This window comes from Ctenocephalides felis, unplaced genomic scaffold (assembly GCF_003426905.1).
Source record: "Ctenocephalides felis isolate EL2017-DRISC unplaced genomic scaffold, ASM342690v1 CF-g0.4_SCAFFOLD_01170, whole genome shotgun sequence".
NCBI lineage: Eukaryota > Metazoa > Arthropoda > Insecta > Siphonaptera > Pulicidae > Ctenocephalides > Ctenocephalides felis.
In genome coordinates, this window is record NW_020537324.1 from 3691584 (window position 1) to 3714188 (window position 22605).

Consider the following 22605-nt stretch of genomic DNA (forward strand, 5'->3'; position numbering starts at 1 on the left):
GTTTCCTAGCCCCCAACCTACCTCTCTGGTCTAAGGTGAATAAATAAGACAAGGCAAGCGTGCAATAGCATATTTCATAAAACGCATTATTGTTCTTCGCGAAAAAAATAAGAAACTTAGAAAAAAATGCTGCTGGCGTCATAAACAATCACTCGCGACAATTGAAGTGTTTGCCGTGCGGCAGCGGCGGGCTCCGACCTGTCTGGTGCGAACGCTCACCGATATAAATCTGCGTTAAGTGTTCGTACTCACAATCAGTAAATAACTCTGTGTTGACACTTTACGCCGCAAATTCCATTTAAATTATTTTTTGCCAGCAGAATACTCAAAGGTGAAGTTTGCAGCTTTAGTTTTTCTGGTCCGACGCTTTGAAACGTGACGATTTGATGCATCTATGCACGGAGAATAAATCAGTCAGTTGAGATGATAAATAGGGGATCATCTGATATTCAATGTATTTTTTTTGCACACTAGCACTAGTAACATAATCAGGTCAATGACTTAAGACATGCAATTACGCGTTTTAAAAAACATGTTTTAGCACAATTGTTCAAAAGTTTTCGTGGATATTATTAATCAAAGTTTTCCCTTATCTGCACAATAAATCGACTTAATTTTTCCTAAAGAGGTTTTAATTAGATTGTAAATAGTTTTCCAGTATCCATTATCCATGTCGGTGTGATTCAGCACGAGGCCTGTAAAGATTTTTGTCTGGCTTTAAATATATAGCAGAACAGATTACATCGTTAAGAGATTTATAAGTCGAATGCTTTTCTCGCACATGCTTACGAGGAACGCATTCGAATCAATTCAGAAATCGATTTAATGGACAATTCTTAGAAATTTGTTAAGCAACTGCTATTTTTCAGCATGGAAAATTTCTTTTCTGACCAGTCACGCATTGAAAATAGAAAGTAGTGGTAATGTGTAGCATATACAAATAAGAAAAATGTAAAGTTAATCGTTGGAATGAGATAATTAACTTTAATTGATATGAGTTTAGATGAGGTAAAAGCAATTATGTCTATAAATATTTAATAATTTGACTTCGCTGTCGTTATAAATAATACTAAGTAGATAGTTTTTCAATTAAGAAAGCACATTTTATGAACGAAATGAATGGGGCTTGCATATAAAAGTAGGAAAATTGATGAAATAGAATGAGTTCAGTGTACGAAGCCCTAAAAGTAAAACCAATTAAGCCCGTGCCTTAAGCGTCACAATAAAAAGGAGTATAATTTTACAACACTCGCGATTGTATCTAGAACAAAATATTTTATCTGAATAAATGAATATTAACGATGAAGATAATTTAAATTTTAGGACAACAAATATAGTTTGACATATTGTTTGTATTAATTAATAAAATATAGTCGTGTTCTAATGACATACAGACCAGGCCGTGTACGAAAGTTAACAGCTTTACAAATAGAGCAGAGAATTTCGGATCTCGGCGCATATTAGCACATTCGTCTATTTGGCTCAGAGAACGTGCCACATAATGTCAGCCGGATAATTAGGACCGTTCCCCATAACTAACGCCACACACCTGTCCAAGATCTATAGACTTACTACTATTGTCAGTATGCCCCTGGTCCAGGTAGAATATAAAATGTAAAACTATACCCGAGAGATAAAACCAACAGAATTATGAGCTTGAATGCATTTTGCTTATGGGCTGTCGGAAATTATTTAGGTCAAAACGCACATGACAATTTTTGGTTTTGGCGAAAGTTTTGCTGGCAATCTTCATTTTGACCATGATGTTTATTTCGGCGTAATTCTTCGAAAATATCGCAAGGTATATAAAAATTGAGAGAAATCGGTGATAATGTGGAAGTTTGATGGTGACACGCTTTTTAACCTTTTAATAATTGACTCGTATATGATTAAATTTGAAGTATGCAAGTGTTTTAATCTTCATTGTATATAAAATGTATTGAAAAATCCCATTTGGTCAGTTTGATTAAATTTAGTTCTCATTCCTCAAAAGTGTTTTTCTAGGAATTTCCGGCATAGTGGGATTTCTATAAAAGCAAGGGTCTTATTAATTGTATAAATGCAATTGCTAAACACGTGTCCTTGCAATATCGTCATGACAGTTGTTCACAATTACCCCCAAGAGTATCCTCGAATAATCGAATAATAAATTTCTACGAGATTAAATAAGTTAATTGAATACAATATTTCTTTGAATGAATATGTGGTATATATAAATTAAAAAGAACGACAACCTTGCTCTTTGTCATCATTGTCCTGCACCGTAATTACAAATGAGCCCGAAATTCTTTTCCGAGAACCATGACAAGCTGTGATTTAGGGGCAAATTTCCACCAAACAACATAATTATTATAATCATACAAATTATTGTTTACAAAAATATAACACAATACAAAGTGTTGTGTCATTTTATTTTATTATAAAAAACAGAAGACTGAATATTGCTACAAATAAAGCAAATTATATTTATTCTATAACATTTATTTCAAAGGTGCGATAGGCTTTGATGTCCGTTATTTTGTAACGATTTTCTAATAGGTAATTTGCATAGCAAATTTGCAAAATTATTTCAATATATTATACTGTTTATCAAGTTAACACTTTGTTCCAAAAAGTAAAACTGAACACTTTTCTTGCTTTTAACATGATAACAGAATTTAAATTACTTCTATGAGCTTGTACTTGTTTGAATAAATGCCATCCAAGTTTTTTCTAACGATAGAATTAGCATAATCGTTGTAGATAAATGGTAGAAAATTATTCAGAATCCATGTCAGAAAACTATTAAGGTGGAAATATTTTTAAAAATTTAGTCTCAAGTATTTATATAGCATGTTATTTAACAACTAATATATTTTGAATTGAAATTGTTTCATATCCGTTTCAATTTCGTTTATTACTATTTACCATTTTTTCAAACAAGAATAATTCGTATATAAAATCACGAGCGGATACATAAAAATGCTATTTACACGTACGATAAGTTTACGGCTGCACATTTCGAAATACTCAACATCTCGTTAAAAACTGTTATATTCATTTAGTTCATATTGAAGAACTTAATTTCAGACATTACCATACAATGAAACTTATTGTTATTACACTATTAATGAAACAGGGAATGCAGACAGACAATTTATTTTATAGACGTTTGCTCTCTCATTTGACGAAACATATTTTTTTATTATAGTCGACTAGTCAAAATAAAATATATTGAAATACAAGATCGCAAATGCAGCCAAAGCTGCACCGAAAATTCCGATCTTTGCTAAAACTTGTCTGGACAACCTGGACTTCTGACGGCATCTGGAAAATATAGGTATATCATGCATAACACATTTCGTCTCTTGAAAATTTATTGAACAGTTCATATTTTAATCATACATGGTAAAATATTTCTGAAGGCATTATTGGAAATTGATTTTAATTTTGTATAATCATATATTAAATTGTGATTACAAAATTTCTCAGAAAGATAATATTATAAGCGTGATTATTTGAACTATTTTTTTACATTTAAATATATAATCTTCCTTAATCTATTTTAATTATTACTGGAGTATTTGTACTATATCGTGATTTTTGTTTTCCACTTGAAGGCAAAATGACCCGTTTTATTATTTATGCAGTAATATATTTAATACTAATGTGATTAATCAATTATTTAAGGCGCTGAACTGTAAGTCTTTTAAATATATGAATTTGTCTAGCAATATTACCTGCAACAATTGTCTTCATGAATAAAATAAAGATATATGTCCATTCATTAAAATCTAAGCTACTATGTGCCAGTCACCAAATAAAATACAATTGTCTCCTACTTAAATTAAAATTAACTAATCAAACATACTTTAGTTTTTCTGATAAAATTTTCGGCACGTCTAAATAAAATCTATCGGTCCCAACTTGCTGTAGAAGCGAATTTAATTTAACGTAATCCACAAAATCTTTTTCGGCTGACCAGATTGTCAGAGTGTACGTCGGGCGCTCCTGCAGCAGCAACAGCATCAGCTCGGAGCAGTTTGCGGCTAAACCGGCGCGAACGGGAAACGTTACGTTTCGATTGTCAACGTATGATTGAAGCAATGACAGCATATCCGTCATGTGCTGCTTTTTATATGAGACTAGATCCGGGGGCGCAGATTGCGTAACGCTTGGGTAATCCATACCATACCGGGTTGTCCATCCTAGAAAGGAAAAGACCGATTGCAAATGATATGTATCAAAGTAATGTTATATATTCATGCAAACCTAGAGATAGTTTAGACGTTGGGAAATTAGAGGCACCGCGCAAAAATCTATGCGCATCGACAGGCACTTTATCGTTATCTTCACCAGGACCTGGCAGAATATCTGCGTTCAACCACAGTGGAAATTCGATCTGGTAGTAACGTAAACATAAAACACATATATTTTCATAAGTCTTGATTATAAATCATTTATATTTGATGCTTACTTTTGGATAATATTGGATCAAAATCGGTAATGAAGCTTCGAATGCTTCTATCGTCTTGAAGTCCAGTTTAAGACCTTTTGGTCCACCAGGTTTATATTCACGATTATGAGCTATCACGTTCTTTAGCATCACTTCCTGTAAATGAAAAGATATAAATTATTATTGATTCATTATTAATTTATATTATCAAAAATAAGTTTACCAGACTCAAATCGGAGTTTGTAGCTGGTGGATGCCCCATCACAGGCAAATTGGATGTTACTTTGTTATCAATTGCACTTGTAACACATCCGTTGCATTTTTCATTAATTAAAGTTCCTTCAGGTAATGTTCCAATAATAACGTCAGCTTCGAGCATCATGATCGCTTTATCTGAAAAGATAAATTATTCATAAGTAATTTTAAGTAAAAGAAATATGAAGGACAAAAGTTATTTTTGATTTTATAACGACAACGCGATCAATTTAATCTAAAGACGATTAAACAAGGCGCCATCTGGCACGGCCGTCCTGAACGCTTTAGCCGATGTCCCTTCGCTCGTTGTTCTTTGCCCTCGACCTTCCGAGATGACATTGCACCATTGCACCATTGCACGTACCTCGAAGCGCGTTATCCAGGAGTGTTTTCGAATTAACAGCATGCGCCCATGTGATTCCAGCCAGGTTGGTCCCCATGTTGAAGAAGTCCGGTGTGTACCTTCCGCAGTTTTCGCTCTTCGCCTGGTCCACCTTCGCGCACTCGCCGGAACCGCAACGGCTTGTGTCTTCGTCGCCGTCGGACTTTTGACGTCTCGAGCCGATGCCGACAGCGGCGGCTGCCATGACGAACACTGCAGCGCCTGGGTCGAAGAATTCGATTAAAATTCAAACGATGGCGGCATTAGTTCGGAAATAAAAAAAACTCAATTTTTAGAAAAATGACGAAAACTTCATTTTGGTCTTTATATATAATGTATGTCGTAATACGAATGAAAAACATATTACTTTGAAAACACTACACCCTTTTTTCATCATTTTATTGAGTCTTTTAATAATAATAAAAAGGTGTGCATTGTGTTGATATTTTCAAAAATAATATGCTTATAATATTTAACACACTAAAATACCTTTAAAATATTAAAAACAACAATTAAAATTGTGTACTTATATAGTATATTTATTATATAGTATATTTTGAATATTTAATTCTAAACGTACGGTTATAAAATAATTTGTGAGAAGTTTGTAGATTTTCAGTGCGTGCATACAAAATTATTTAAATTACTATTTCAGAAATAAAATAAATATTTATAATATTAGTATTATAATAGACTATAAGCATTCAAAGAATCAAAAAACAAACCGTTCTAATTACTTTATTTGAATTTTATGTTATGTTTCTGCACCTTCAAAATTTTCAATTTTGAGAAACTATATTTTTTAATGGCACTAACATACCAATGAATATTATTTTAGGGCTCATCATCCTGGCTACCTGCGATGACCGACCAATTGTTCAGATATGGTAAGTGATTTTAATAATTATTATACATTTTATTATAAAAAAAAATACGAATCTATTTATTTGAATATTATCACCAACGACTATTCTGAAATTAGAAATGATTATACCGACAAGAATCGACAACCCAATTCATATTAATTTAAAAGCAGTTGTTGGGAACTCAATTTTAGAGAAGTGATATTGGACCATATTTATTTTATTGTGTATATTATTTTATTTCTGGTTTCCCAAATACAAACTGAATATAAAATTGCATATGCCAACTTATAAATTGTTATTTCTACACTAGAAGAAATAATACATATCATACAAATTTAGGGGCCTTGGTCATAATTATTTCACATTAACATCTGATATGAGCATAAGAAACAAATGTTAGATTCCTACCTAATTTAAACATTTATCAAAATCATATGCCATTTTAAAAACTAATACATATTCAAAAATAATATTAAAATATTATTTTACCGCAAAGTTATCAACTTCTGTATGATCATTATTGTATTATACCAAATTCTAAAGACTTCCCCCGTTCCTTTTCTCGTTATTTCCAGCCCATGTGATAATACAAGATAGAATTTAACGTTCAAATGATATGAAGAGGTCAAAGTGTGTGATAATAAACCAGGAACGTATTCTTTTTTGAAAAAATATATGCGCTAGCCGTATATTATTTATATCACAAAATGAAGAATAAATCAATTTCAATTTTGCAAATCACTTGCGTATACAAAATCTGATTTTATCTCACCTCGATCAAGCTGACAAGTGCGTCCTGATCTCAATCTGATTAAACAATACAGTTTTGCTATTTTTAGGTGCCTGTTTCAAGTAAAGTATACATTATTAATACATATCGACTTCATCGACTACTAATTTTATATGCGAGATGCATTTTTTTAACTAACTTTTAATTTTGACATATCTACATACATTTGTAATCATTGTGTGAAAACAAAACAATTATCTTTTCCAGACTACTTGAATTGTGTACGATATTTTTATAGATAGATAAAGCACAATTATTATTAACGGATGATAAGACAACGCTTTCAATAAATAAAATCAAGTTATCATATGCTTGAAATTCTTTTGTTTGTCAAATATTGATAGCATTCTGTAATTAGTAAAATTATTAATTAAGTATTTTGTAAAGAATACTTCAATAAAACTTTAAATTTAACTAAATAAGCTAGCTAGTTTTTACAAGCAATCAGATACCAACTTGCTAAAACGCATAATCAAATTTGTAAATTTCAAAATGCCCAGTTTTTAACGTGGTAGTAATTATTTATTAATGTTTTTCATAAATGCTATATTTATATACAATAATGGTGAAATACTATATAATTTCTTATAAGTAACAACAATTTGATATGTAACAAATATTCTTAACACATTGTTGATACTGAAGAGGCAAGCATGTTTGACGATACAGCATTACATTTAGGTTTTATTTTTACATATAGGAACATTATTTAAAATGCTATCATTAATTTTACTAACATATATATCTCTTATATAGAATTTATCTTATATAGAATTGCTTTGGTAGTAACATATAATGAGAGTGTTTTTTATTCATTTTTCACATTTTACTCATATTCAAATTAATTTCAGTCATATAGTATAATTGATATAAATTTAAGTATTTTTTATGTTCAACGTATCGGAAAGTGTGAAAAACGTTCTCTCGATGTAAATCTATCTTATTTAATCTAGAGATCTAATTATATAAAATTAATTAATTCAAATACAGCGGAATATCACTAAAATGCTCTTGTTCATGCGAAGCTGTTATATTATTGATGTTAAATCACCAGTTACGAAAGGCAAGAAAATGTGTGACGGTCATAATTGACAATATATTTTAAATCAAGGCACTTTATTTAAATGTATGTAATATCTAATAATTATAATTAAGGAATGATTAATATAAATTCCATAAAGTCTTTTTTGTTCACATGGACAATGTAATACAACACAACAATCGTGTTCTTTTCTAATGTTTCTGTCCATTCATCAATGGCAAAGCTGAATCCTTCTCTCCTGGAGGAACCATTTCTAACGATCCTTGTGCGAATCTCGAGGTATTTACGGCGTAGCTACCAGTTTTAGTTTTATCTTCTCTGTTTTTGCGGGCTAAAACTTCTCTAATAATCATGATGGTCATAAGACTCAGTCCCAGACCCAGAAGGATATATCCGCAGAGTCGACCAGCCCATGGGGCCATTGCTGCTCCCGCGATGTTGGAAGCTGTCGCGTCCGGAACGGTCACACGATGTTCAAACCATAAAACGGGCATGAAAACTCGAGGAACTTTGCTGTATAAGCTAAAATAATAAAAGAATATTTGATTTTATCCACATTTGTATTTGAGACTTGTATATAGTTATTCCAAAATACCTGATTCCAGGATGCGGCGACATCAAAATATTCACTTGGAATCTTGCTGCTACATCAAGCGGTATTCCAGTAGTCTAATAAAAATAAAATTTGATTTAGCTATTAATTTAGCCTTAATAAATCATTCAATAATTCATCTTACCGGTTCTAAGACAATGTGGAAACCGTGCTTGTCTTGTGATGGATTCAATCCTTCAACTGCATCTAGGTAATAGGGATCGGCACCGTAAAAATGCGGGAATGACATGAAAACTGGTGTTCCATACCGACATGCTGAAATATTCATCACGCCGGAAGGCACACATTCACCGTTACAGAAGCATTTATTTTCCGGGTATAAAGTACCTAAAAAAAAGCATAGTTTATAGAATCACTCCAAATGAGATGTTAACAATGCCATGTGATTAAAATTCTATGTCTCACCATTATCGACTGTCCTGGCGCCACCAGTATATTTGTAACCAAGTACACCCTTGACTTCGACATCTTTCTCATAATCAAATCGAAGCTTCCTGCACATATCTGGAGAAAACAACCACACGGGATCTTCTCTATTACGATTGGGTGGATAAAATGTTCCTGCTGAACCGTTGACACCAGCGCATTCCTTTTCGAAGAAAGGCAATTCTTCGGCATAATTCCATTGTTCTACTCTGCCAAATTTACTTATGTCATCAGCTCCTGTTGCCATGTTGAAATGCCCGGTTAGATGAGACGATCCGTTTCGCTGGAGAAAATTGAATTGATCAGTTTGATTTTAAAAGTATTTTATACATTGTAGTATTGTATCAATTTACCGTGTAAAACCATCCGAATTTATCAAAAGGGACAGCTCCACCGCCAGTTAACGAAGGCATCGATCTAGCCATATCGATTAAAGAATCTTCGTATCCTAAAAATAATAATTCTTCAACTCGTTTTGTGACATGTCTTTCCTGATTGTATAAAGACATTCCCATATTAACTGCAGATTTACGTAAACTTGGCCAGTTGTGTGCTTGGTGACCAGCTGCCTATTAGAATCAATTAGAAAAAACATCATGAATCATGAAATAAAATTATAATAATCGTTATTGCAATGCTATGGTAAATAGTCGCAATTATTCTGTAATTAACTTGTTCTCAGTAAAATAGATTTTAATATAATTTAAAATAATTCAGATCTATTTGTTTATATTTTAATACTTACCAATGCTACAACATTAACCGTATTAATTTCATCATCCAAGGATCCAACGCTTCCTTCAGGGTCAAAATAGAAGTCAGCCTTTTTTCTAAAGCTGACAGTGTTATTTTCAGGATGCCATGTAATATTTTCTTTATCTGGTACTTCCCTAAATCTGTAAGGGCCCAGTTGTTGCAAAATTGGTTTTGTTGACGTGTTCAATAAATCTTCAGGATTTGTCCAGTTGTACAGATAAATGTCCAGATTTAATGTCACTGATGGTGATTTCCATGGTTTATAACTTTCTGACTCAGGACTCAGACTTAATTGCTTTAAAATAAAAATAAACGTCACAAAATTGTTAAAACTACATTGTAATAATTGGAATTATGCGCAAAAGTAACTTAAAAAGGTGTAAAAATTATCAGCAATAAAACAAGTATAAATTTTCGTTGGCATTGATTTTTTTATATTTTTAACTTGTTAATTATCAAAATTGCCAATTGACGTACTGCGTTTTTTTATACATGCAAAAACTTATATTTATGCAAGAAATTATATATATGCAAAATCATTTCTCACAGATTCATTACCATGGAACTAAAAATATAATTATCAATGCCGTATGTTGTAGTTATTGCTCCGGTATTATTTACATTTTATGTTAATTTGTTGAAAATAGCTAATTGAAAATTTTAGTTGATTTCAAATTGAAATTCAATTACATCTAATCATATTTTTGTACAAACGAAACTAAGCTGTTTGTAGATAACTAATAAAATACGTTAGGAGGTTTTTTTCCAAACGTGAATCTCGACATGTTAATTGGTTAAATAATAAGTGACGCAATATTTTTTTGAGTATTAACAGTATTGTTAAATCGTCTGCGTTTAAATTAATCAATAGAAGAGTCTTTTTACTTACCTTTTGTAAGATTGCTTGAAACACTGATGGCCAAATCGCCGCAATTATGATACCTAAAATTGCTACTATGAGGCCCGAAGTGCCCAAAGCGCAAGATGTGCAAGAACGACGCATCTTGACGCTTTTCTACCTCTTAAGGTTGTTGTCTTTGAAACACTGGAAAAATAAAAAAATATTTAAGATTAATGAACATGAAACATGTAAAAAAATACTGGGATATCTAAGTGGTAAATTTTGTATGTTGCTTCCTGATTTTGATAGACGCATGGATTGCGATAGTGGCATGTCAGAAGTCATTGATAAAAGAAAAAGGAAGAAAGCATTTCTCGTGGATACATTTTTTTAATTGGTCTGAAGATTAAAAAGTGTTATTTACTTTGAACTGCAACGACGTAATATTTATTATGAGAAATTTAGGATTATTATTTTTCAAATATTAATTTGAATTAAAACCTGTTTATACTCATATTCAGCAATTGTTCAGCTAATTTATCAGACTTTTTTTTTTAACTTAACCTTAGTTGCACTTTCATGTTACGAATTGACTTAGAAACTGGTTCACTTAAAAATTGACTCAGTTATTTGACTTAAACACTGGCAACTGTCACTTGATATCATATATGAGGTCTGTTAGTACAAGTGAAAATTTGATATCACTACTGCTTGAGATCAAGCAGGCAAGTAATTGCTAGATCATGTTTCTATCATGTAGCATTGAGTTACCTATTCAGATATTTTTATAGTTAGAGTTATGTGATTTGATCTGAATAAAATTTTTCGTACAATTCTGAATTTTCGTTGAACGTGCTAATGCAAATAACCTTACCGTCTGTTTTTCAAGAAAAAATCTCGACAAACAAATTATTAATAACAAATAACGATATAGCCTATGACCTTAAGAAATCTTTAAAGCGCAAATATACAAACATACTAATAAATATAACGAGTAAAATTGAAGTTGTAAATATTCAATAACAAAGAATCACAAAAATTATTACCAATTAAAGGAAATTGTTAATTTTATTGATCTCTATCAGATTTAATGAACTTCTATTAACATACATTTACTGACTTGTAAGTTATAGTTCAATCTATGAAGAAAATAATTTAAATTAATTTGAATTAATTAGGCTTTAATAAGTCTAATCAATTCGAACTTCCTTTGGCATTGCATAATTTAATATCGTAATGAGGATGTCATTGAAAATTGAACGTTGATTCACTTTAAATATTCAAAATAGACCAAACTCAATTCTTACCTGGTGATAAAAATTTTGTACAATAAGAAGTTATTTCTATAAAATGATATTACTTTCTTGAGCAAATAGATGTCGATTGAAAGAAATGATTGATATTGCTTGCTAGAGGCAAATAAATATAAAAACCAGCTCATATTTTTATTCTGCCAAATAAATTTCCAATTTGATAATTATTAAATAATCATTTACCTTGCATGTTTATCGTGTGATCAAAAAACTCTTCCTGGCGTGTTAAGTTGCGCGTCATAGTTTGTTAATTTAGCGATTATTAATGCGAGCATATTTTAATTCATATTCTTCAGAAAATAAAACCTTGATATTTCTTTAATTATTTTTTTTGTGTAAGTACCATATTTTGTAAAACCAGAATCCTCAGCTTTGACGTCAGTTTCCAAAATCCGAGTGCGTCAGAATCGTGCAGGTTTTATTTTTTACTCAATTATTCAAATGCAGTCGTTTATTATTATATTATTTAAAGTGATCTTCTTAGTAATTCAAAGCAATTAAATATGTGTGAAAAAAGTAGTACGCATTTGTTAGAATCGAAATAACAGAGTTTGTTGACGATGAATAGAGAAGTGCATATGAAATTGCATTGCAGATTGCAGATTGCGCATAAAATGTGCGTTAAAAAATAGGAACGATACTAATTCTGTGCTTTATATTTGTATTCAACAGGATTTTGAAATATACTATATTAGAAAACATAAATATATATTAAAATTGAAATAAATGCAGATTGATTGGAAGTATAATCAAAAATGTAGAGAATACTGCTAAGGAGACGTCCATTAATTACGTGAGGCTTTTAGGGGTAATAGGGGTTTGACAAAAAATTACGTGGGGTAGGAAGGGTTTTAAAGATAATACGTGTATATTTATTTTTTATCTAATTTTTCAAAAAAAAATATCCAAAATTTTATGATTTTTTTGTAAATTCGAAAAATTTGTTCGAAAAATTTTACGCAACTAAAAATAGACGTGATGTTTGATGGAGGAGGGGGTTAATTGTGAAAATCACGACGTATCACCAAAGGGTGGGGGACCCCAAAAATCCCTAAAAATCTATGACGTGATTAATAGACGCTCCCTAAGAAGCAAAATAGAACGTGGAAGCCAATGATGCCCTCATATAGTGTATTTCGATATTTGTTGCAAAATTTATTATTATCGATTATTCACGTTTTTGTGGAGCACAATTTAAATAATTATTCAAAATTAATTTATATTAGTTGCATATAACTGACCATTTCAATCAGTCATAACATTTATTAAACAAATAATAAAAAAACTTACTCAATTAAATGCAAATATATGTGACGACAATTTCTTATATTATAATATGTTTTCGTACTTTCATTAAAATTTATTCATTTGGTGATTCATACTATCTGATCTGAATATATAATTTTAATTAGTTTAATGATATTTACGTTATACTATTTGTGACAAATAAGTTGTAAATGGTAGAACTACGCTGTAGAAAATTATATGATTGAATTTTTTTATAATTTTTTTGCAAAACTTAGTAATTAATATATTTATTTAGTATGTCACGACAACTAATTTTTTGCTAAAGCAACTAGGTTGGCCTAGCCTGTTTAAACGTAAATAAACATCACACCTACATTCAAATATATAAAATCCATTTAGTTCACGAAGAAATACTATGATACTTAATACACGTGCGTTGCCTAATAGGATTTCACGTCGAAGGACTCAGGAATTCAACTGATCTAATAATAAGCATATTGTTATGCTGACTTTCTGTGCTGATTTAATCTAATTGTCAGCATTTTACTTGAAAACTGATGCAAACATCTCCGATTTTTACTCATATATCATAAGACACAACATCAAACAAAAGATAACTAAACTTAACTCTAGAAAGATTTATAGAGTCAAAAAGTGCGTTATAATTTTTTAGTAAAGTTGCTACTGAATCTTCAAATTATTATTGCTTACAATATTTAAAAATAAACATTTTACTCTATTATTATCTTTGTTCGGTTGTGTCTTCAATATTATTGTAAAGAGAATTCAATGATTTCGTTCAAATGTCTCGCCAACATTTTGAATTAAATTAACCTTCAAGTCAGCCTTAAGAAGGTTGCTTTTAAAAACTAATTTAAAGGTACATTGAACTCCGAAATAATTTTCGGACGATGGTTAAAAATAATGCTCGTGTTTTCACGATAAATATGTGCTAAATGACGAGATAGGACATTTATGATGTTCTCTTACATTTATCTCAAATAATACGCAATATATATTTTTATGAGATGAATGACACTTGTCATATACATAATTGGAAAAGTGCTTTGGAAAGGTGCATACATCATACATCCACCGATGTGGTGATAATTATTGGGGAAAGAAAGTTCTAACTTCTTAAGTGAACTTGTAGGAAACAATGCATTGGCTCATCGATCAACAATTTTTTATACATATTAACATTAATCTATTTTAATTTAAAAGGTTTTTCTATTTGGTCAGATTTTTTCATCGATCACTTTTGATTTACATAGTGATTCACCTTGTACAACAAATATATCGCATTTTTGTTTTTCGTTATTAGTTTAGTTTAGTATCTAGTTGTATTTGTGGGAAGTATCATCGGGTCAATTGCAAAGAGCACGACAATGTTCTATAACTATAACGACTGATTGATATACAATGCCTAACACACACTCTACTATTCATTTCGTCACTTGGTTTCCTTTCAGAAACGATTACTGTAGAATTCTAGACCATCGACTATAAAAAAAATATCAAAACTAGTGGTGCATTGCATCGTGCCTTCATGCAAATTGCTAGAACTTTGAAATATTTTGGCAATTTAATAGATTCTTTTACCAGCTTTAACATTTCATACTTCATTTAAGGGGGCGTCCATTAATCACGTGAGCAAGTATTTAAGGATTTTTAGACCCCTCCTCCCCCTTGGCGATAATTGGTGATATTCAAAATTACCCTGCCTCCCCCACCAAACATCACGTGTATTTTTAGTAACTTGATAAAACTGTAAAATTTTTGGATTTTTTTTGAAAATGTTTGAATTTTTTTCAAAATTAGTTAAAAAAAAATACACGTGATATCTTACTATACCCCTCCCTCTCCCACGTTATATTTCGTAATTTTTTGTCAAACCCCCCTCACCCTAAAAACCTCACGCGATTAATGGATGCTCCCTAAATAGTATTTCATTCAAAAATTCGAAAGACTGCTTATCTTTTTCTCAAGTTTCTCAAAAAAAATATTTTTTCAACCTGTAACAATTTAACTATTGAAATATTTTGCATATTTTATCTCATACGGTATTGTTGTTAATTAACGACTACTCAGTTATCAACAAAAAGTATTTTTTAAAAATTATAAGCTAATTACTGTAATTTCAAATGCAAACGCTTATTGTATGCTTTTATATTATCAATATTTATTTTTAATTTATTTTATTACATAAACTACTTTGTAATATAACTCATGAAAGAAGATTGCTTTTAATATAATTCGTGTAATTGCAAAAATCTGAGAGTAAAGTTTGGAGTTTTAGCTTATTATTTAAAAGTTATTTTTAGAATCCATTTTCACACTTGGGGGTTCAGTTTTTCAACACATGTGATCGTACGATTATTAAATCAATAGGTTCAAAAGTATGCCCTGTTGCTTTAAATGAAGTCGCACAAAAGGTCAAATCTGACAATTTGCCTTGTGAATGTTCTCTACACATCTTATTTTGAATACAGTGGGAAAATGTGATCAGATGCAGTTCATTGTATTATTTTCTTATTAAATTCATAACACGATCATAAAAATGATTGTATGCACTGGATGAACGATATTATTGGGGATTGATATAATATTATAAAGAACTTATTAAATATGTTTTGTCTTTCTGATCATCTTACCCACTACTAATTTTGCACAATCTCCAACCAGACTAATTGACCTCTCCTTCCATCCTACACCAAAATTTATCACAAACAACGCAGATGATTACTTTGTTAAATTCTTAACACGAAATGGCCAGAAATATTATATTCAAGAACATTTATCCGAGAAGATTAACGCATTGTCATCTTCATCATCTCTTGAAAGATACCACTTACATTTTTTTGTATTAATAATTATTATTTCATCGAACATTAGCATAATGTAGTGCATTGATTATCCAATAAGCAAACTTGCAAACGCGTCATCGCACTTGCCAGTGCTAATTAATTCTAGAAAAATCGGTATTAGAATATTTTATAACAGAAGTAAATTATACATTGTATTGATGCAAAGGTAAAATGTAAAGGATAATAATCCTATTGAAATTCGAATTTGTGATCGCAAATCTTTATCAATGCTGGAAAGGGCTATTTTACTTGAAAACACATTTTCTCCAATTTTCTTCATTTTCAAGTGAAAGTCAATATCACCACTGATTTATATGAGGTTGTCCGAGATGGATATCAAATCTTGGGTTGAAAATAAGCCGGAAACTAAAACTATTTTTATAGAAATCTACAATGCACCTGATCTCTTTCATACCTTTCTTATCTATGAACAAGACGTGTAATTGTAACCGAGCTGGACTACTGACTTGATACTCACAATTCACATTCCCATTGAATAAAAATCTACATATATATATAATATATATATATATATATATATATATATATATACATATATATGCCCTTTATCTCTTGGTTCCGGATGCTCTTTAAGGACAAATTTACTGACAAAAATGATTCACTTCGAAACAAAACAAATATGTAACCTAATATTTACTCCACTGATAGCACAGAAATTTTACTTTATTGGCCTGTAATCGATATGATGAGAACCTTTATTGAAAATTTAGTGGTGTTAATTATCTTCTTTATATAAAATTTATTATTAACACCAAACACCTTTTTTGTTATTTTTGAAGAGAAATTAAAACTATTTTTTGGGTTTTATTAGCTGTTGTGTTGTAATTCCTTATAATACGTTCATATTTAGATACATTTATAGACAACATATTTAAATATATGTTGAGTGAAAACCTTTATTAATACTTGATATCAAACTGTCCGAGGAGAAAATGAAATCCTTAGAATCTTCTCTTAGAAAGTTGATCACCAAATACAATGGCACAACTATGCACTATTTATTTTATTATTATTTATAATAATTTTCATAGCTTTTTTATTAGTGTATTCAGAGTTATTAATATTATTTTTAATTTGGTTATAGTTGTCTTCAACATCATCATGCAATGGCCAAATTTAATTAAATTTATTAGTCAAATCAGTTCATAGCAGTTTAAATGATCTACGTAACATTGTACAAATTAAACTCAATTGGAGCATTATTTTCTCCGAACGTATAATAGTAATGAAATTTAATAAATACATTAAATAAGTAATTTTTTTTTTTCAAAATAATTGGTAAATAAATTTTGTAACAAGTGAAGTATATCAAATGCCGAATTATTGTAAATCAACTCTTATACGAAAAGTCAATATTTACTATGTAGATGGTAGGTTAAATCCCGGATCAGTAAATTAATAAAACGACAAGAAATATTAACGCAAAATATTGTGATTGATGTAATAAAATAAAATCTTCAATATATTTCATAAATCCTTATTTCCCAAGCGGTTTGTAAAATCAGTTAAATCGATTTCTTGTTATCAACAATTTGTTTGTTTGGGTAATATATTTACTCTAAGAAGAGAAATGTAATAAGTAGTTTTTGTATTTACATAATCCTAAATATGTAAGTAAAGATTAGAATAGATAATTTAGATAAATTTACACTGATTTGATTTTTAAATCACTTTATCTCCTGTGTTGGTAAATATATCCAAGTACTATTGTACTCATAATGTAAACTATTAGCTTTGTAACAGTTATCTGGTGCATTCGCTTCAGTATTATAAAAATGATGTGTCCATGTAAATTTATCTTGAATCATTATCTCAAATGGATTTATGTGATAACACATCGATAAGAAATGATCTTTCGGAATGACGAATAACAAAAACATGAAGATGAAACTACTAACGGAATATTATCCAAAATTAAAGTAATAATAATAAGAATCGGTATAATCTGTAAATTATCAATTGTGTTTGCCTGGGCTCTACGGGAAAAGTTTTGGTCTTGCAACCACAATCCAGCCTGATATCAAGCAGTAGTAGCCTGATACCAGATTTTACTTGAAAATGTAAATCTAAGTATGATTTCAAAGTCATCACAAAGTAAAAAAGCAATCACTGGGTTATTTTTTAATGATACTATTTATAATAAGAATTAGATCACAATACTAATAATAATCCTCTATTTGTTTTATAAAATGTATCACATTATTTAAGAATGTTTAATAATTTTTAATTAGGAATATTTTAAATCTAACATAACCCTGAACCGTAGAAGTATTTATTTGTGTATTCAATTAAGTGCACTGTAATGAAACACCTGTGGCTACTTGAAAATACTAATTGAACTATGATTTACTTGTTAGTATCATCATTGTCAATGTCTTCAATAATAGATACTCGTATATTTTTTCGAAACTGGATAATTAATTACTGAAGAAGTTCGAATTTTAAAATATAACTTAAGAAGATTGATTTTTGCCTTATTCATTACTTATCAAAAATATGTGCTTGATATTAGTCCAAACTATTGATAGGAACAACATGTGAATACATTTTTTGAATAAATTCATTAAATATTATGTAACATTTTAATTACAACAAAAAATCTGATTTGCAAAGCGAACAATGTATAACCATACTTTTTGTATATATTCATATCAATTAATGTTATGAAAAATATTCCACAAGTAACTTAGTAATTTTTTCGCACAATTTACAAGTAAAAGTAAAAATCAAGTTCCTGTATAAAAATAACATATGAAATTAAATTTCTATACATAACAGAGTTCTTGTGGATGTGATCTGCTAAGTAAAAATATTTGTCTTTTAATAGCAATCAATTTATTAACTTGCATTTACATTTTCGGGCACCTTAACCTTTTATCAATATTATTTTATGATAATTTTGATTATAAAAATATTTATCATACAAAAATTCCACTGTAAGATATCTATGAAAATCTTGTAAGTGTTTATCACTAACACTCGAAATTTTAGAACGTGATATAAAAATTTAAGCTAAATGAAAATATAAATAATTTGGAATAGAATTAGATGAATAAATATAAAGTGTATTTTGTAATAAAATGTAAAAAATATTAAGATTTGAATTCAAAGTTTAATTAACGAAAAAATTACTACCTGGGCTACTTTTTTTACTTACTCATATTTTATTCTCAAATTTACTTAATATTTTGGTTTGATTGTAAAGACGGATTGTTTTTTTTAGTAAAAGTGAATAAAAAAGTATATCTCTGAACCTTTCGAAAATATTATTCTTTCATTAAAATATTATTTCAGAAAATCAAAATTCAAACAACAATTTTTTTTGCAAAAATGATTAATAAAGCGTATTTTATTACAAGGCTTATTATCAATATCATTTTAGCAATTGATAAATAGATTATTTGCGTTAATTATCATCAAATCAATCATTTAAAAATTGAAATTAATTCAGATTACAATCGTAGATTATAAATTAATATAATTAATTTAAAGAAAATTTATTTATCCAATAAGTTAGGTTATCTCATTTTTCGGCCAGACGTTTTAACAAATGGCCAGATATTTAAGAAATTTATATTAAAGACTATAAATTAATATTATTACAATTATTATTGATCGGGAAGTGATCAATATGATTGATGACAAATATAAACTTATTCCATATATTTATTTAAAAACAATATGCTAAACAGGTATTTGTTTTGACATTCAAACACGTGCTTTTAGTTATGGCATGTGCTCGTCTGTAACAACGGAATCTTACATGGAAATATTAATGAAATTGTAGAATACATTTAATAAAATTTAAAAAAATAAATTATTAGATTCATATTTAGCTTAATTCAAGCGTATTTGTATTTTTTTTAAATTTCAATAACAGTTACAACTGCTAAATAACATCTAGTAACATTAAAATAAAGGACAGTATTTCCAATGAAATGATATCTATATGATGATAATTTAATATAAAATAAAAAGCAAATAATGATAATAAATGATAAATGAAATTTGTGAATAATGAAAATAATATTAGAACTGAAAATTTAAATAGCAAAAAATGAGAATTATTCAGTATGGAAAATTCTATGATTTCAAATCTTTAATTTTTAATTTTATTAATCAATTATAAGGGTTTAGGATTCATAAAAATTAAGGATTATAATGTTTTTTGTAAATAGCCAAACAAATTGAAAACCAACAATAAATTTACCCTTGAAAATGGTTTCAGAAAAAACTTTCTTATATGTTCATATAATAATTTTTTAAAGTGTTTCAAAAATCAGTAGCAGCTTTACAGTAATTAATATAATAATAATAATAATTTTCATTACCTTTATTATATTGTTTATCACTCGTGTGATTTAATTTTATGGAAAGACTCAATCAGGCTAGTGGGTAACATTTCAGAACCTTACTTCGATAATTTACAAATTACCGAAATTTTTGTAAACCCAGCCTTTTAATCAATATTGCTATTATATTTTCGTATTATTATTGAAGAACGCCATAAAGAATGATCTATAAAGACAAAAATCCTTTATCCTAAACAAGAACTCACCCCTCTAAATCTCTCATACGTCCTACTAGGATATGTTGGGATGTTCCAAACAAACAGAGATCTTATATTTTCGATCTAAAATTCATCAAAATTTCACTGTCACATTTGTTTAATAAACAACAATATACAGTTTATTACAAATTTAATTTATAATTCACTTTCATTCTCTGCACATTATTTTATTATTTTCACACAAGAATATTTTCGAAGGTCCTCCTCGTAGGATAGCGTTTCGATACTGGGCTGCTGCATGAAATAGCCAGTTGAAAGCATGTGCTGGACTCTGTCTCGTGTCGTACTCGTATGTCGTATGTCTGTCGTAGTTGTATTTTGGACGGAGAGCAGCAAGTGAATGAATTATCAATTCGTGCTGTAAAACTTGTGGAACATTTTCGGACGTTAAAATCGATCTTCACTGAATAAAAGATTGGTCTATGAGTAGTCCAGAAATGTTATATAAAATTGAAATAGTAATTGTAAACCATATTTTAAATATGATTAAAATAAACTTAAGTAAATCTTATACACCAAATCAATGGTCTCAATGAAATATTAGGCACAAATATTATTTCCTCAATAATTTTTATTTTATTTTAATTATTTTACATGAATTAAATTTAAATTGGTAATCATGTTATAGCTTGAACAATTTAAATCTAGTCTATATACAATGTCATATCATAATTCTCGATTCATCATAATTTTGGTGAAAACGTCGACGAATTTTGTACTAATATGTTCTAATCTAGGAATAGAATCAAATCGCATTTTCAATAATAATACGGAAATTATGATAGCATTGATATTGATTGAAAGACAGGCTTTACAAACAAATATTCGGTTTGAAAAAATATATAAATTATAAAGAAACGACTGGGGCGATCATCAACATACTAACTAACATAACATACTTTATCGACTGTCAATGAATATCTTTTAAGTTTTTAATGTTACAGTAATTTTGCCTTTAAGCAAGTCGGATTTTCTAGAGACAACATAAATTCTTCTAGGTAAAAAATTACCACTAATATAAAACAACTTTAAGTCTAATAATTTGAAAAAATATTGATAAATGTATATTATTGAACACTAATTCTTCATGCTAACATTCTTAGACCATTTACATTTAGTATATATAAAATAATTTATCAATTAAGAAATCAAGATCACAAAATAAAAGTATTTGCCTCACATGTTAAAATATCTAACAACTATCTTGTTTTTTCTAGCAACTTTCAATACTAACGACCAGATATATATATATATATATATATATATATATATATATATATATATATATTAATTATTAATACATAAATTATTATAAAAATACTATAAGAGATTTACTTGTTTTATACTATAGTAAAACAGTACCAAATGAGGATTATGAGAAAATTTAGTAAAACATTGAATGAATTTTACAATGTCAGTTAATTACTATTAGAGATTATTTAGTGTTAATAATTCTACAAATGATGTAAATAATGAATATATATTGACTTGGCTATTCTACAGCTTTTATAAAATATTTCAATCCTGGAAAGATATTGTCAAAAATTAAACTTTTATTTTAAAAATATGAGAATAGTTGTAAAACTATTAGCACTATCCTATCGTAAATTTATATCAATTTAAATAATAAATTGGTGCATTATGTTTTATGTAACACAAATTTTACCGAATAGTAAAATCAAATGCAGCATGTAAGCGTTCAGTTAAGAGTGAAAATGAAAATCAACTAAATATATTTATAGATATCTGAAATATAAATAACATTTTAAGTATAGCGTAGATATACCTAAAGCATTAAGAAATCGTCTGAGAGAAACTATGATGAACTTTTAAATTAAATAGTGATAAACTAATTATATTATATCAAATTTCTGCTTTTAGCCACCACAGTAAGGTACTATACTAATTGTGAACTTTGTACTGTATGCATTCATACAGCATACAGTAATTGCAAAATAATTTTATAAAAATACTAGATAAGTGTGTATTTATTGAATAAAAATGTATCCGAAGTTCACAAAACAATTATTAAGTAACTATCTCCAAATTTAATTTGACCTAAAAGGGTTAACTTTGAAAAGAAATAAGTTCCAATAAAGTTTCAAATGGAATTAAAGTATAACCAAGTGGATCTCACATCATCGATAATAGCGTTCAATAAGTGAATAATACACCGTAAT

General features: G+C 29.0%; 2 protein-coding genes across 3 annotated transcripts; both read right to left on the reverse strand.

Moving 5' to 3' along the window:
• Positions 1-3543: 3543 nt before the first annotated feature.
• Positions 3544-6783, reverse strand: LOC113367962 (protein FAM151B-like). The gene is made up of 6 exons (XM_026609531.1): positions 6711-6783; positions 5055-5294; positions 4659-4828; positions 4457-4591; positions 4252-4381; positions 3544-4187 (listed from the first exon to the last, which is right to left on the reverse strand). The coding sequence occupies exons 2-6, from the start codon at positions 5275-5277 to the stop codon at positions 3841-3843; spliced, it is 1005 nt and encodes a 334-aa protein (XP_026465316.1). The 5' UTR covers positions 5278-5294; positions 6711-6783; the 3' UTR covers positions 3544-3840.
• A 451-nt stretch (positions 6784-7234) lies between these two features.
• Positions 7235-20713, reverse strand: LOC113367936 (protein peste-like). 2 transcript variants are annotated; one of them, XM_026609507.1, is made up of 8 exons: positions 20414-20713; positions 10455-10610; positions 9555-9860; positions 9163-9378; positions 8789-9092; positions 8508-8710; positions 8366-8439; positions 7235-8292 (listed from the first exon to the last, which is right to left on the reverse strand). In XM_026609507.1, the coding sequence occupies exons 2-8, from the start codon at positions 10566-10568 to the stop codon at positions 7962-7964; spliced, it is 1548 nt and encodes a 515-aa protein (XP_026465292.1). In that variant the 5' UTR covers positions 10569-10610; positions 20414-20713; the 3' UTR covers positions 7235-7961. The 2 variants fall into 2 exon arrangements, with proteins under 2 accessions (XP_026465292.1, XP_026465293.1); XM_026609508.1 differs by lacking the exon at positions 20414-20713 and adding an exon at positions 15622-15713.
• Between the last annotated feature and the right edge of the window lie 1892 nt (positions 20714-22605).

Coding starts and splice junctions, on each gene's coding strand:
- LOC113367962 (XM_026609531.1), bottom strand. CDS start 5,277: ATGGCAGCCGCCGCTGTCGGCATCGGCTCGAGACGTCAAAAGTCCGAC. Junction 4,592..4,658: donor CAAACTCCGATTTGAGTCTG/GTAAACTTATTT, acceptor TTTCATTTACAG/GAAGTGATGCTAAAGAACGT. Junction 4,188..4,251: donor AACGTCTAAACTATCTCTAG/GTTTGCATGAAT, acceptor TTTCCTTTCTAG/GATGGACAACCCGGTATGGT.
- LOC113367936 (XM_026609507.1), bottom strand. CDS start 10,568: ATGCGTCGTTCTTGCACATCTTGCGCTTTGGGCACTTCGGGCCTCATA. Junction 9,379..9,554: donor CGGTTAATGTTGTAGCATTG/GTAAGTATTAAA, acceptor TGATTCTAATAG/GCAGCTGGTCACCAAGCACA. Junction 8,293..8,365: donor TCGCCGCATCCTGGAATCAG/GTATTTTGGAAT, acceptor TTATTATTTTAG/CTTATACAGCAAAGTTCCTC.